The sequence below is a fragment of the Coregonus lavaretus genome (genome assembly GCF_964263955.1).
Source record: "Coregonus lavaretus genome assembly, chromosome: 38".
Taxonomy (NCBI): Eukaryota; Metazoa; Chordata; class Actinopteri; order Salmoniformes; family Salmonidae; genus Coregonus; species Coregonus lavaretus.
Window position 1 is genome coordinate 22796458 of NC_140025.1, and position 12941 is coordinate 22809398.

A 12941-nucleotide genomic window follows, 5' to 3' on the forward strand; every position below is an offset into this window, starting at 1 on the left:
GAGTAGGTGTGTCCAAACTTTTGATTGGTACTGTACATGTATCTAATATATTACTATACGTTTTATTTGTATTCAGCAATTGTTTGTTTCTCAACGAATTCAGCATACCACACATTTTGAATGGGTATACAAACAATTTCCAAAGTGTAAGAAACATTTGACAAATCCTGCATATCTGTTAATGAAATAAAACTTCAGGGGCACGGTGTCCTCGACAATGTGAACGTTTTAATGGAAGAGTACAATATTTATCTTCAGTGCTGCAACAAATGAACACAATCAAGTGATAAATGTTACAATATCTTCAACACATTCATAGTCCATATGAAAGTGTGGCACATTTCACATGCTTTTCACAGACATGCCAAACCAATCATAGAAACTTCAACCTGTATTCAATGACGTGGTCTTGAATATAGTGTGTGCCTATGTTTTGCAAACTGACTGAATGACATGAATAAAACCCTGTTAATGTTCTATATTTCAGCAATAATAAGACATTTCTACATTTCCTTAATTTTCATAGTAACAGAAGGGATTGTCTGAAACTTGAATATTGATTGTTTTCATCAGTATGTGCACTTGATACTTGCTATCTAACCTGCTACACATTGCGCATATTACACAAACCATCAAGGAACCCTAGCAATACATTTTAAATCCACTTTACTGTCTTTTTATTTTAGATGTTACCGCTTACATCACATAACAATACTCAATACATTTTTCAATGTAGTTTCAATACTATGTGGAAAATAAAACATGTAAGTTATAGGTTCAACACATCTAACTTTCCTTTCCCTGCCATCTGTCATTTTCTCACTCATCACCTTGCACACCTCTTACTTTTAGAGGTAAATCAATGTAACACACATGCAAATAAATAACAGGCCTATCATGTATCCATTTATCAAAATTCATAAAACGTGTTTGGAATTTAGACTTTTCAGGTACAGAACATTCAATGGAACATACATTAGAACATACAATACATACTATAGATGTGCGTGAATGCACTTCACTGATCAGAATTATAGTAGAGAACGAGCTACCACTTCTTTGCCCCCTGTGGCCATGGGACAAAATGCACAAACAATCCATGCTCAAACCATAATAAATGCACAAACATACACAAAAACAAACTCCAATTTAAACCAAAGCCCATTAACATCAGTACTTTTTTTTCAGAAATGAAAACCTTTAAAGCTAGAATCCATAACGGTGAAACTGTCATGTCCGTTTGTGATATTACAACAACAAAGTTACTAAAAACAACTAACTGTTTTTTTTTCTCTCTGACATCATTGCACGCATGATAGAACAGCAGAATATATACTGCAATAATTTTTTTACCATGTTGGAAGACGCTCCTCACCTCAAAACAAAACCAATAACAATGGCAGTGGGGCAGACAGTGGCGCCGTTTCCCTGCAGATTCCATCTTTAAACTTGTTATTAATCTTAGCATGCTGCTGTAGACCATTATCACAATCTTGGTACGTCAGTATTTCCTCATTGATTCCAAACATTTGTCTTAAAAAAAAGAAATACTACCTTGATCCAATTGTTAATTATAACATGTTGTTTAAATCTGTTCATCCAATTATATTTTCTACGTTTGTTCTTACAAGTGCACTGTTTTATTTTTTAATTCTTGCTGATATACAGATGGCTGTGCGAGATTACCTTCTCATAGCTGTGAGTGGCAAGGTAGCGTAGAGGGACTGACTCGGGTGGCCCAGGCCTCGACCCATATGTCCAACGCTAGCACTCACCCCTGAACACAGAGGCTGGGCCTGTCTGAAGGGAGGCCCGTAGACAGGGGCAGAGGTCAAGCTCATTGACCTAGTATGCATGGCTGGGGGTGGAGCATGATAGTAACCACAACTGACACTGGGGGCGTCCAATGACACCTTGCGCTTCCATTCGTCCGGAGGTTCTGGAAGAGATCGTCGGTTGGCGGCGGAGTTGACGTTAGTGGCGATGGACTGAGGGATGTTCTGGAACCGGAAGGCGTCGTCCACCAGGCCCAGGGGGCTCCGGGAAGCAGCCTCCCAAGGGCTGGGGGGCTTGAGGGTGGCTTTTTCCTGCCAGGAGGTCTGCCTCCCGAGAGATGGATGGAACACAGGGGTGGTCACAGGGGACATAGATGACTGGGAGGGCATGTAGGACATGGAGCACATCCGTCTGGGTAGGGACAGAGAGTAGCTTCTGCCAAGTCCCTGGAAGAAAAGGACATTGTACTTGATTGATGTGATTCTGGTCACATGACGCATACTGTACACACTGGGGCTCAGGGTCGAAATATAAAATACCATATGTAATGTAATGCACATGTATTTATGAGGCATTTAATAAATGTGTTCATGACACTGTACCCCTCTGTTCCCAACCAACTGTGAGAGTAGAATTTTGGGTAGAATACACAGAAAAACAGTAGTTCTCCACAACTTAGTTTGGCCTGGATTACTTGAGCAGAGAAGGAGAGAAGATTCCTCATCCTGTGCAATAAGGTGATTCATTTTGCGGTACAATAAAACACACACACAGTGTCAGAGAGCCTTGCCTCCTGTGAAAGGGCAGGCTATCCCCTTTCAAACTCTTCAGATGGACACAGGCCAATTCTACTCAACTGTGTGTTCATCACCGTCCATTACATTTCCCCATGATTATTGCTATTTTTTCACAACATACAGGTCACATCACTCTCTCATACAGTAGCATTGTTGCCTGGAGATGAACACCTATAAATAGGTGAGGGCCGTTCACAGTAGTGAACGACCCTCAAACCTGATGATGCAATATCACTGCACATTTTGTTCAGTGTTCATGTTCTAAACATAGCTGGGTGACGTAATGGTGTCGTTTCTCCCTAAAATACATGAGTCCCCATGGCCAATTAAGACCAATAGCTGGGAAGAGAGTTAGTTTTCAGCACTTACCTTTGGCAGGGGTTGATCCTATCGGGTCTCTGCTTAGTAGAGCTAACTTTTCGAAAGGGATAGCAGGTTTTAAAGATGGTGAGTCTGAGCTATATTTGGAAACGGGTGAACCCTTTGCTCATAGCAGGTCTCCATGCAAACTTTGGGTTTGAACAAAGACCTGTTTAGAGGACGTAACACCTTGCCTTAACGGTCATTGAAAACTGAAACCTACCAAAGCGTCTTCTACAGGTGGAAAGGACTCAAATATAGTTTAATTTGCTGTAAAGTAGAAGATGTGAACTAACCTGCATTATGCACAATGAGGCAATCATTGTTGTAATTACTGTTTTTAACCCAATATTGCTTAAGGTACCATGAATTGGCAACATTAGCAAATTCATAAGCAACATTAAAATAGAAGAGGTATTACAAATGAATAAAGAGAACAATGTGAGTGTGTGGTACAATAATTAAAGCGTGATGCATTCATAAAAGAAAAGGTTGCAAGAGTTCATGCAGTAGTAATGAAATATGAAAAAATACACAGGGAAAGGTAAAGGGAAATATTTAATAGCAAGATTGTGCAGAGTACAAGAAGTGCAATATACAATGAAACACATAAAAGAGGAAAAATAAACATAACAAGGACAGAAAAGGTCAGGTCAGCAATCTGATTGGAAATTAAAGAAGGATTATTTGTAACATACATATCAATTGCGTTTAACCTGAACATAAATCATGTTTGATTAAGTGTTAAAATGAATATGTTGATAAAAACAACTAAGTGACTGGCCATAATTGACAATAAAATACAATATTCCACATTGTCAACAACACAAAGATGTAGTGGGGGCTTTAAAAACACAATTAGCAAAAGCTTTGAGCTGTAACACACTATTAAATATAGTTTGGAATGAGACTGAAGGAATTGTAAGAGGTCTGCATCCAAATATAGTGCCTATTATTATTCATATTATTCTTATATCTTCATAAAAGTATGAACAAATCCCCCAGTTTTTATGTTATGCAATATCATTGCTATCATATTGCATACACTGCAAACATTATTTTGACTAGCATCCAACCATACTGTTTTACATTTCCTATGGGTATGAACATTAATGTTCCAATAATGGTAATGTTGCATGTGGTCATGAGACCACTGGTGAATACAGGCTACCCTAAACATACATTAATTTACAAAAAAAGGCGAGGCAAGGCACCATAGACAAACTAGAAATGTTTCCTCTTTTCAGCTGCACACACAACTGATCACATTTTCCTGAGAATACTCAACACGATGTATCCCTAGTGGGACCAAAACTTCAGCCAAGAAGGGGACTTTTTTGTTGAATTCTGCCTCTTATGCCTAATGTATATATCACTTTCCCCTGCTAGTATCTGTATCATCACTAATGATCTAGCTCTGCAGACAACAATATAGCAACTACCTAACGGATTTACTTGCTAAACTCTGTATCAATAGCTAGCAAAATTAGCTAACTAGCTTAATTGGCAAACACTACCTTCATTGGTATTAGCAGTAGCTAACATTAGCTTCATTCGCAGCTTCATTAACAACACCTACAATAGTCTCTCATTCTCAATAGTTTATCATTCTGCCAGGAAACATTCATGCACAGCAAGCCTCTAATTTCATTGTTTTACAAGCTATGAAGCAAACAGATAGCATTATCAAGTTGAAATTGGGGTGTTAACTAAAGCAAAGGAGGTAGATCGAGGAGGGGTGGCAGAGTGGCCAATTAATGATAACAACCATACACAGTGATACCTATTGAAATATTATATCTCTATAAAATCACTGGTATAACCCAGGTTGTTGGTCTGGAAAATGACTTCAGTAAGACAAAAACAGAGACATTTGTTTTTTTGTGGTAATCTCCTATAAATCTAAATGTTCTGCTATTTTTTTCATTTTTTTTGTAAAGCTAGATGAACAGAATGAAAATGCATCCATTGTTTCCCTTGTTGACCTGTCATGCATATTGTACATTTTTTAAAGATTTAATTAATTGTTTAGTTTATTGTTCTAAGTTGTCATTTAAAATGTTTTGTGCTAGGTTTGCATACTATGTGCAGCAGAAAGTAAGAAGACATAGGGTGACATTTTAACACCGCAACAATGCAGAGATATTACCAAAAATAAGTCTATTATTTGAAATACTTGGCGGGACACACCTAATTTAATTTAAAGTGTTTGAAATAAATAGTGCTTTAGAAATTGTAAGAAATAGTGTATAATCTCTGCATCTTCTGCAACATCAAAATGGGGCAGTGGGTTGGGACTAATGTTGCAGAACGACATGCCTCCACTGTTTGGTTGTTACCGCTTGCTTTTTGGCAGAAAATGTAGGCCGAGGAGCCATTTGAATGGTACCTCTAGAGAGGACATCAGCATCAAAGGGTATAGAAGACAAAGATTCTGAGTTGAAACTGAGAGATAGCTGATGGGGAGTGCTTGTGGGTATAGGGCAGTGGGTGCTTGGAGCTTGGGGAGCTTTGTTGGGGCTATCATGCACAGCAGGTAAAGCATTATGCTTCCAATCCAGTTGCTTGCTAACTGGGAGTGGTTCAATTGACCGTGTAGGTTGACAGCCGAAAGGGTATAGGACACTCACCGATCTAGTAGACTTAGCAGGAGCTATAGGCTTGATTTGTTGGTTTGCTGGGGGGAGGTCATGGACAGGGTGAGGAGAAGTGGCAAAGGAAGGTCTAGGGCTGACAACAGGGGCAGGTTTAGGGCTCAAGGGTGGGTTTGACACAGGGGTTGGGATGGGGGCCATTTTGAGGCTAGGGCTAAGGCCTTCAGCCTCAGTGCCTATGTTATATCTAAAGAGTGATGAGTCCAGCTGGTAGGGCTGATGTTTCATGATATCTAGGGCATCCAGGTGCTTGGGGGGTGGTGGTTTTGTTTTCTCCTTGGTCTTTAGCTTCATTTTTGGACTTGTTGAAGGGGGCTGTTTAGCTGCTGCAGGGGGGTAGAAAGGAACATGAAGGGGATTGTATGACAATGGAGGTGGGGCTCGGATGTTGGATGAGTATCTCCAAGCACCTGGAAGGGAGGCGGTGGGGGAAGGAGACTTTGCTTTGTTGGCCTGAACTGTTTCGGCATCCACCACAAACTTCTCCATACGGGTCTGTCTCTTGGCAAAGAGTTCGGCACCTCTTCCCCTCAGAGTTGGACCATTTATGGCCGGACTAACAATGCCCTCAGAGATGTGACCCATTGGAGAAGTAGGTGGTGCCTTGGCTGCGTGGCTGTAAGAGCTCCCTCGATGGGGTGGGCAAGATGCCACCGAAGGATTTGAGGACTTTGAGATTGTGGGTTGGCGAGGTGCCGTGTGAGTTGGGTTCAGGGCCTGAATACTCACTGGGGACCGCGGTGGCTGTGGACTCCAGCTATTCATGGTTGGCTGAAATTGAGAGGGTGATGTTGAGTTGGCTGGTGCCCCGGTGTTCATGGGTGGCTGTGGTCGTGCCTGAGCTTGGGGTGGTTCGCGGAGGTTCGCCGTTTGCTGAGGCGAAAGCCAGTCTTGTTGTTTGAAGTATTGCTGAGGAGGAGGCCCCACTGGACTTGGGAAAGATGCCGGGATTGGACTCCTTGCTGGGTGAAATAGTACATTCGAGGGACTCTCCTTCAACCATGGTGGACAGGCTGGGTTGATGCTAGGCTTTGGGGCAACAGGTGGGGGATTCTTGTGCTTGACTGTTCGAGGTTGCATAAAGTTGCATGCCTCAGCACCAAGACTAAAGTAGTCTTCCTCTTCTCCTGACTCAATATATGATCTTCTTTCCCCTCTGTTTTGAATATAGGCATTGGAGGGTTGATCAGAGGCTGCTCTATTAGCACCTCTTCTTTTTGAGTCTGGTAGGATGCCAGTCTTGATTGCTGGTACAGATATGCGTTCATCTCGCGAAGCTATGAAGTCCCCAGTTGGGGACCAGACCTGTGGAACTGTGTGTATAGGGACTGATACCTTGAATTTGAGTTCATGATGCTTCACCGGGCTAGTGACACCACTAAGAGGAGAAAATGGGACAGGCACTCTCTTTTGGGATCCCAAGAAGGGCTTCGCTGTTCTATTGGCCACAAGAGGCTTCGGTATGGCACTAGCTAGGTGGTTGGGCATACTGTTCATCATGTGAGCACATTGTTGCATCTCCTGTTGGTTTTCTTTGAACTGCAGATGTTGATTGCCATGAGCATCCATGTAGATCTGATCAGCATGCCTTTCACTGTATTGAATTTGATTGGATTGCACGTAAGTTTCATCCATTTTGTAAGACTTGTGCATTTCTGTGTCTTCAAGCTCTACAATACCTTCGACGGGTAAGCCTTTGCGCCTCATTTCCTCGTGCTCTAAGGCAATCTCATCCATCCTCTGGCGGCGCTGCGCAAACATTGCCACGCCCTTGCCTTTTGTCTCCGGCAGTTGCTCCATCTCTTCCAGGTGGTGAAATATGTTGGCTATTCCAAGGTTCTCCCAGTTTAAATTGACGTCTCGGTCTTGGGCATTCACTGAGTAGTCTTCTTCAAGTTCAGAATAATCATTAGTGGCCAAAGTAAACCTGACCGTTTTGCCGTCTTCACTTTCTTCGTCTTCGTCGCTTTTGTCGTCAAACTGGTGCTGACCTGTCCCGTAGCTGACAAGTGTATACTTCTTAACCCTTTGCCGCCGCTTCTTGAACATCAACACCCCTCTGTTTCTGGGATTTGGTGCATCGGTCAACAGCAAAGCAATGCGTTTACATTTAGACTTGGCTTCCTTCACCTGCCTGTCTGACTGGCTCTCGCTCTGTCTGGGCCCTGGGAGGGAGAGATGAGAAGAGAGGACAGAGATAAAAAGAGAGATTTTATCAACGTAGTGTAATTACATAAATTATGCTACCTCAGAATGATGCATATGTAATGTGAGGAGGTATCACATAAAAGTGCCCCACATACAATACATTACAAGAGCACTGTCTACCCATGTCCTGAGAATGTCATCAACCGATTACTTTTATGGTGTAGCTTTCTCAATTGCCATTTAAGTTACAGTGCATTCGGAAAGTATTCAGACCACTTCACTTTTTCCAAATGTTGTTACGTTACAGCCTTATTCTAAAATGTATTAAATTGTTTTTTTATCTCATCAATCTACACACAATAGCCCATAATGACAAAGCAAAAACTGGTTTTTAGAAATTTGCACAAATGTATGAATAAATAAAAACTGAAATGTGACATTTACATAAGTATTCAGACCCTTTACTCAGTACTTTGTTGAAGCACCTTTGGCAGTGATTACAACCTTGAGTCTTCTTGGGTATGACGCTACAAGCTTAGCACACCTGTATTTGGGGAGTTTCTCCATTTCTTCTCTTCAGATCCTCTCAAGCTCTGTCAGGTTGGATGGGGAGTGTTGCTGCACAGCTATTCTCAGGTCTCTCCAGAGATGTTCGATCGGGTTCAAGTCCGGGCTCTGGCTGAGCCACTCAAGGACATTCAGAGACTTGTCCCGAAGCCACTCCTGCGTTGTCTTGGCTGTGTGCTTAGGGTCATTGTCCTGTTGGAAGGTGAATCTTCGCCCCAGTCTGAGGTCCTGAGCGCTCTGGAGCAAGTTTTCATCAAGGATCTCTCTGTACTTTGCTTTGTTCATCTTTGCCTCGATCCTGACTAGTCTCCCAGTCCCTGCCGCTGAAAAACATCCCCAGAGCATGATGCTGCCACCACCATGCTTCACCGTAAGGATGATATTGGCCAGGTGATGAGCGGTGCCTGGTTTCCTCCAGACGTGACGCTTGGCATTCAATCTTGGTTTTATCAGACCAAAGAATCTTGTTTCTCATGGTATGAGAGTCCTTTAGGTGCCTTTTGGCAAACTTCAAGCAGGCTATCATGTGCCTTTTACTGAGGAGTGGCTTCTGTCTGGCCACTCTACCATAAAGGCCTGACTGGTGAAGTGCTGCAGAGATGGTTGTCATTCAGGAAGGTTCTCCCATCTCCACAGAGGAGCTCTGTCAGAGTGACCATCGGGTTCTTGGTCACCTCCCTGACCAAGGCCCTTCTACCCTGATTGCTCAGTTTGGCTGGGCAAACTTCGACCTCACAGATTGGTTTTTGCTCTGACATGCACTGTCAACTGTGGGACCTTATATAGACAGGTGTGTGCCTTTCCAAATCATGTCCAATCAATTGTATTTACCACAGGTGGACTCCAATCAAGTTGTAGAAACATCTCAAGGATGATCAATGGCAACAGGATTCACCTGTTCTCAATTTCGAGTCTCATAGCAAAGGGTCTGAATACTTATGTAAATAAGCAATTTTTATTTGATTTATTTTGTATATTTGTACAAATGTCTAAAAACCTGTTTTCGCTTTGTCATTATGGGGTATTGTGTGTAGATTGATGAGGAAGAACATGACTTTAATCCATTTTAGAATAAGGCTGTAACGTAACAAAATGTGGAAAAAGTGAAGGGGTCTGAATACTTTCCGAATGCATTGTACATGGGGATAACTGCAGAATATAATGGATATTGAATATCTGATTAATACTATACAATGTCAAATGGTTGATCTTTTGACATTGTTCAACTTAGTTGCTTCTGACTTGTTGATCTCAGCACCTATGGTAAATCTAGCCTTTCTTCGTCTTGAATTTAAATGAATTAGTATGGTTCATATCTCATCCCTTGCCCTTCTGCAAAACAGTTAGTGTTTATGAATGTGTAGCGCTAATATCATGACATCCTACATGATTCATGAGGAAAGTAATTTATCACGTACAGTACCTTAGTTTACGACATTATAAATAGATGGCTTGGAGACAGACAACTTTGGAAGCCACTTTCCAAACAACGAGCTCCATTATTTCATTATGTATTACAAATCATTCAAACATTAATGGCCAATATTTTAGAAAAACCTTTCTCTTCATTATATTTCAACTTAACTCCAAAATAAAGGAACAAATAGAGAGCCAGAGATTTTAAGTTTAATTCCAGACCTTCTATTTATTATCTTGTCACGATGGCTCCTGACAAATTACTTTCCTATCATATTGTATTATAGCAAACACTTCCATTTATTTTAAGCTTCCAACCTAAGGACTACAGAATACTGTCGTCTATTGACATGACGTTGTCATGTAAACTGACTAGACAGTTTTAGCAAAACCCATTATAGCTACCTAGCCAATTATCTGTAGCTTATATAAAGACCCTGTGCAGACGAATAATACTTTTAAATAGTTATGTTATAAGTAGAAAACTAATACAAATAATACAAATATGATACTTCTTAAGTTAGATTTTAGTCAGTTGACATTTTGAATGTATTTTTATTTTATCCTATGAGCTACAACGTTTTTATAGTGCCCACTAGAGGATGATAATATATGTATTTTTGCCGACAAATATATCAAATTTACATATGATGATTTTTAACAATAGAGAACAGACTTCTCAATATTACAACTTTCATCTTTACATTAAAATAATACATTAACTACTATACTCCTACATTGTCGCAAAAGTAACACTTTAAATGTTAAAAGGAATGTTCAGTATTATTCTATACAGTAGCTAAAAATATATGGAAGTAATGGGGGCATGCGTGCAGTGCCTCTTAAAATGTTCATGGCCAAATCAACTTAAATCAACTCAGTTATTTGGTTTACTGTTACTTAAAGGTGATCCATCTTTTTGAACAGGCACCACATACCCCCATCACTCCCATTGTTTTTAGCTAGCGGTGGCTAAAGTTAGCTGAAGTTTAAAGAAAACCAAACCATGGATTAATATTTTTTTACTGGGCTATAGACTACTTTCAGGATGAGGAACCATCTAACGTTACATTTTAAAATACTTAACTTCTCCTTTAACACTTCAAATAAGTTATTGTTAAATGTCTTGAAGCACCAGTTTATGTTTAGTCAATCTGATTTATCATTTTTTTCTGTTATTGTCCATCTGCCAGTGTTGTAGACTGAATGAACACAAATTATTTATTGCATTTGATATAGTTGAGACTTTACTTGGAGGATTACACTAACAAAAGAATAACAATGTATAAACACATAAAATAATGACACTTTGTGTTAATTTAAAATAATATTGATCAAAACATCTGTGACCCCATTTAAAAAGTAACATTTAATAAAAAAGTATAAAATAGACTACTTAATAAATAGAGTGTTTGCGTGACGTTTGCAACAAGGTGTTTGCCATGTGCATATAACATACATTGACAGCAAATCCAAAGAGGGTAAACATTCCGAAAAGTTGGACTGCTACTTTTAATGTGCTTTAACTTCAGTAATGACAGGACCTGCAGACTCTGCAACTGTGTACTTTTATTTTTAGGTCCACATTGCAAGATGCAATAAAAGCACCAGCCTCACTTCAGAGCTGACTTAGGGGGGTCTATGAGGCAAGAAAAGTGAGGAGCTAACTTTCCATTACACAGTCAAGGCTAATGGTTTGAAAAGGGATCGGGTGTCAAGCCAGGATGACACATGGTGGTGTCCGTCAAATTAACTTCTGCCAGCCTCATCAGAGGCATGGTCGTATTTTAATCTTATCCACTCAGACTGTTAAATGCACAGGAGAGTCAGCCTGTATGCCCACTTAAAATAAAACACACATCCCAGCAGTCATGCCCTTTAGTCCAAATTCAAACATTGCATCATTATCTATTTTGCTTTATAAACGTCACTGTACTTTGTAGCAACAATAACAGCAGTTAATTTACAATACAAAGAACATGATTTAAGTGACATTAAGCCAGTTCTATTTTGACATGCCATTTATTTTCAAATTATTGCATTGAAATAACATTTCCAACATTGTTTTAATTTCCTTATAAGCCGAATGCGACACAGAGAAAATTACCACATCGTTTTGAGTTGCATAGACTTACATTGGTGCTCGATCTACAGTAAATGAATGAGGGGGTTGGGGGAGGAGGAGGGTGGCTACTTACGTGCGCGCCTCACCCTGTGTCTGCTGGGACTGGGGAGATCTCTCTCAGATGCAGAGTCCCACTCCTCTGCCTGCTCAGCACCCTGCGCTGAAATTCCAAAGGATAGATAAGCAGGAGGTGCTTCGCTGTGCCCTCCTTCCTCCGGAGACTCAACACTCCCATTCCCCCTGGCCCCGGTCCCAGAGCCCAGCCTCCTGCCGTCCCCCCTGGGTTCCCCATGGGTCAGAGTTAGGGTCATCTCTCTCCGGCCAACGGAGGAAGAGGAGGTGGACCGTTGCCTTGATATTCGACACGAGTTGGGGTTCGGGGCGGGGGCTTGTGGGGACTTTGGGGGAGTCGGTGAAGGGGTGCTTGGGTAGGACTCGGCATCGGAGCCCCCGGATTCCCCAGGGTAGACGCTACCTGGCCCCTGTGATAAGGTGTCTATCTCCTGGGTTCTGCTGGGGCTCAGTCCCCTAACCGGGCTACGTTCTTCCGGGCTGTAGTCGGAGGGTGGTCTCTGATGTTCCACAATGGCTCTCTTGGTGTATGGTTCAGGGGACCCTACAGAATGGGGGGACTCAGCCTGTCTAATGTGGGTGTGTTGGGGCTCTATGCGGAGCTCTGTATCACTCTTCCTTTCTTCATAGTAGGATCCATCCCGGGACTCTGAGACGTAAAGGTCGTCAGAGGAGTGGCGGTACTCAGAGACTGACCAAGTGTCCATGACAGTGCTCTCCTGGTCCTCTGTTTCTGGCTCCATCTCTAGTTTGTTACAGACACAGACAGGGTCCTGGATGTGACAAATGCAACATTTAGAACAAGACAGGAGACAAGAGAGCATGATAAATAAGAGATAAGGGACCTTCCACTAAGGAATTGATAATGAACACAGTATTAAGCATTCAGTATCAATGTCAACAATATCACCTTGCAGCTGTAAACACAAAGCAGCAAAGCAATGTGATACGATTTGAACATGCACACAGACACATGCGTGCACGTACATGAGCATGCATGCACGTACATGAGCATGCATGCACGTA

The 12941-nt window shown here is 41.5% G+C and overlaps 1 protein-coding gene across 1 annotated transcript; it reads right to left on the bottom strand.

Annotated features, from left to right (window-relative positions):
- Positions 1–388: 388 nt before the first annotated feature.
- On the bottom strand, positions 389–12658 carry synpo2b (synaptopodin 2b; the record flags this gene model as incomplete). Its single annotated transcript, XM_084155149.1, has 3 exons — positions 389–2222; positions 5507–7752; positions 11917–12658. 3 exons carry the CDS (start codon positions 12656–12658, stop codon positions 1683–1685), a joined length of 3528 nt encoding a protein of 1175 aa, XP_084011275.1. The 3' UTR covers positions 389–1682.
- Positions 12659–12941: the final 283 nt, after the last annotated feature.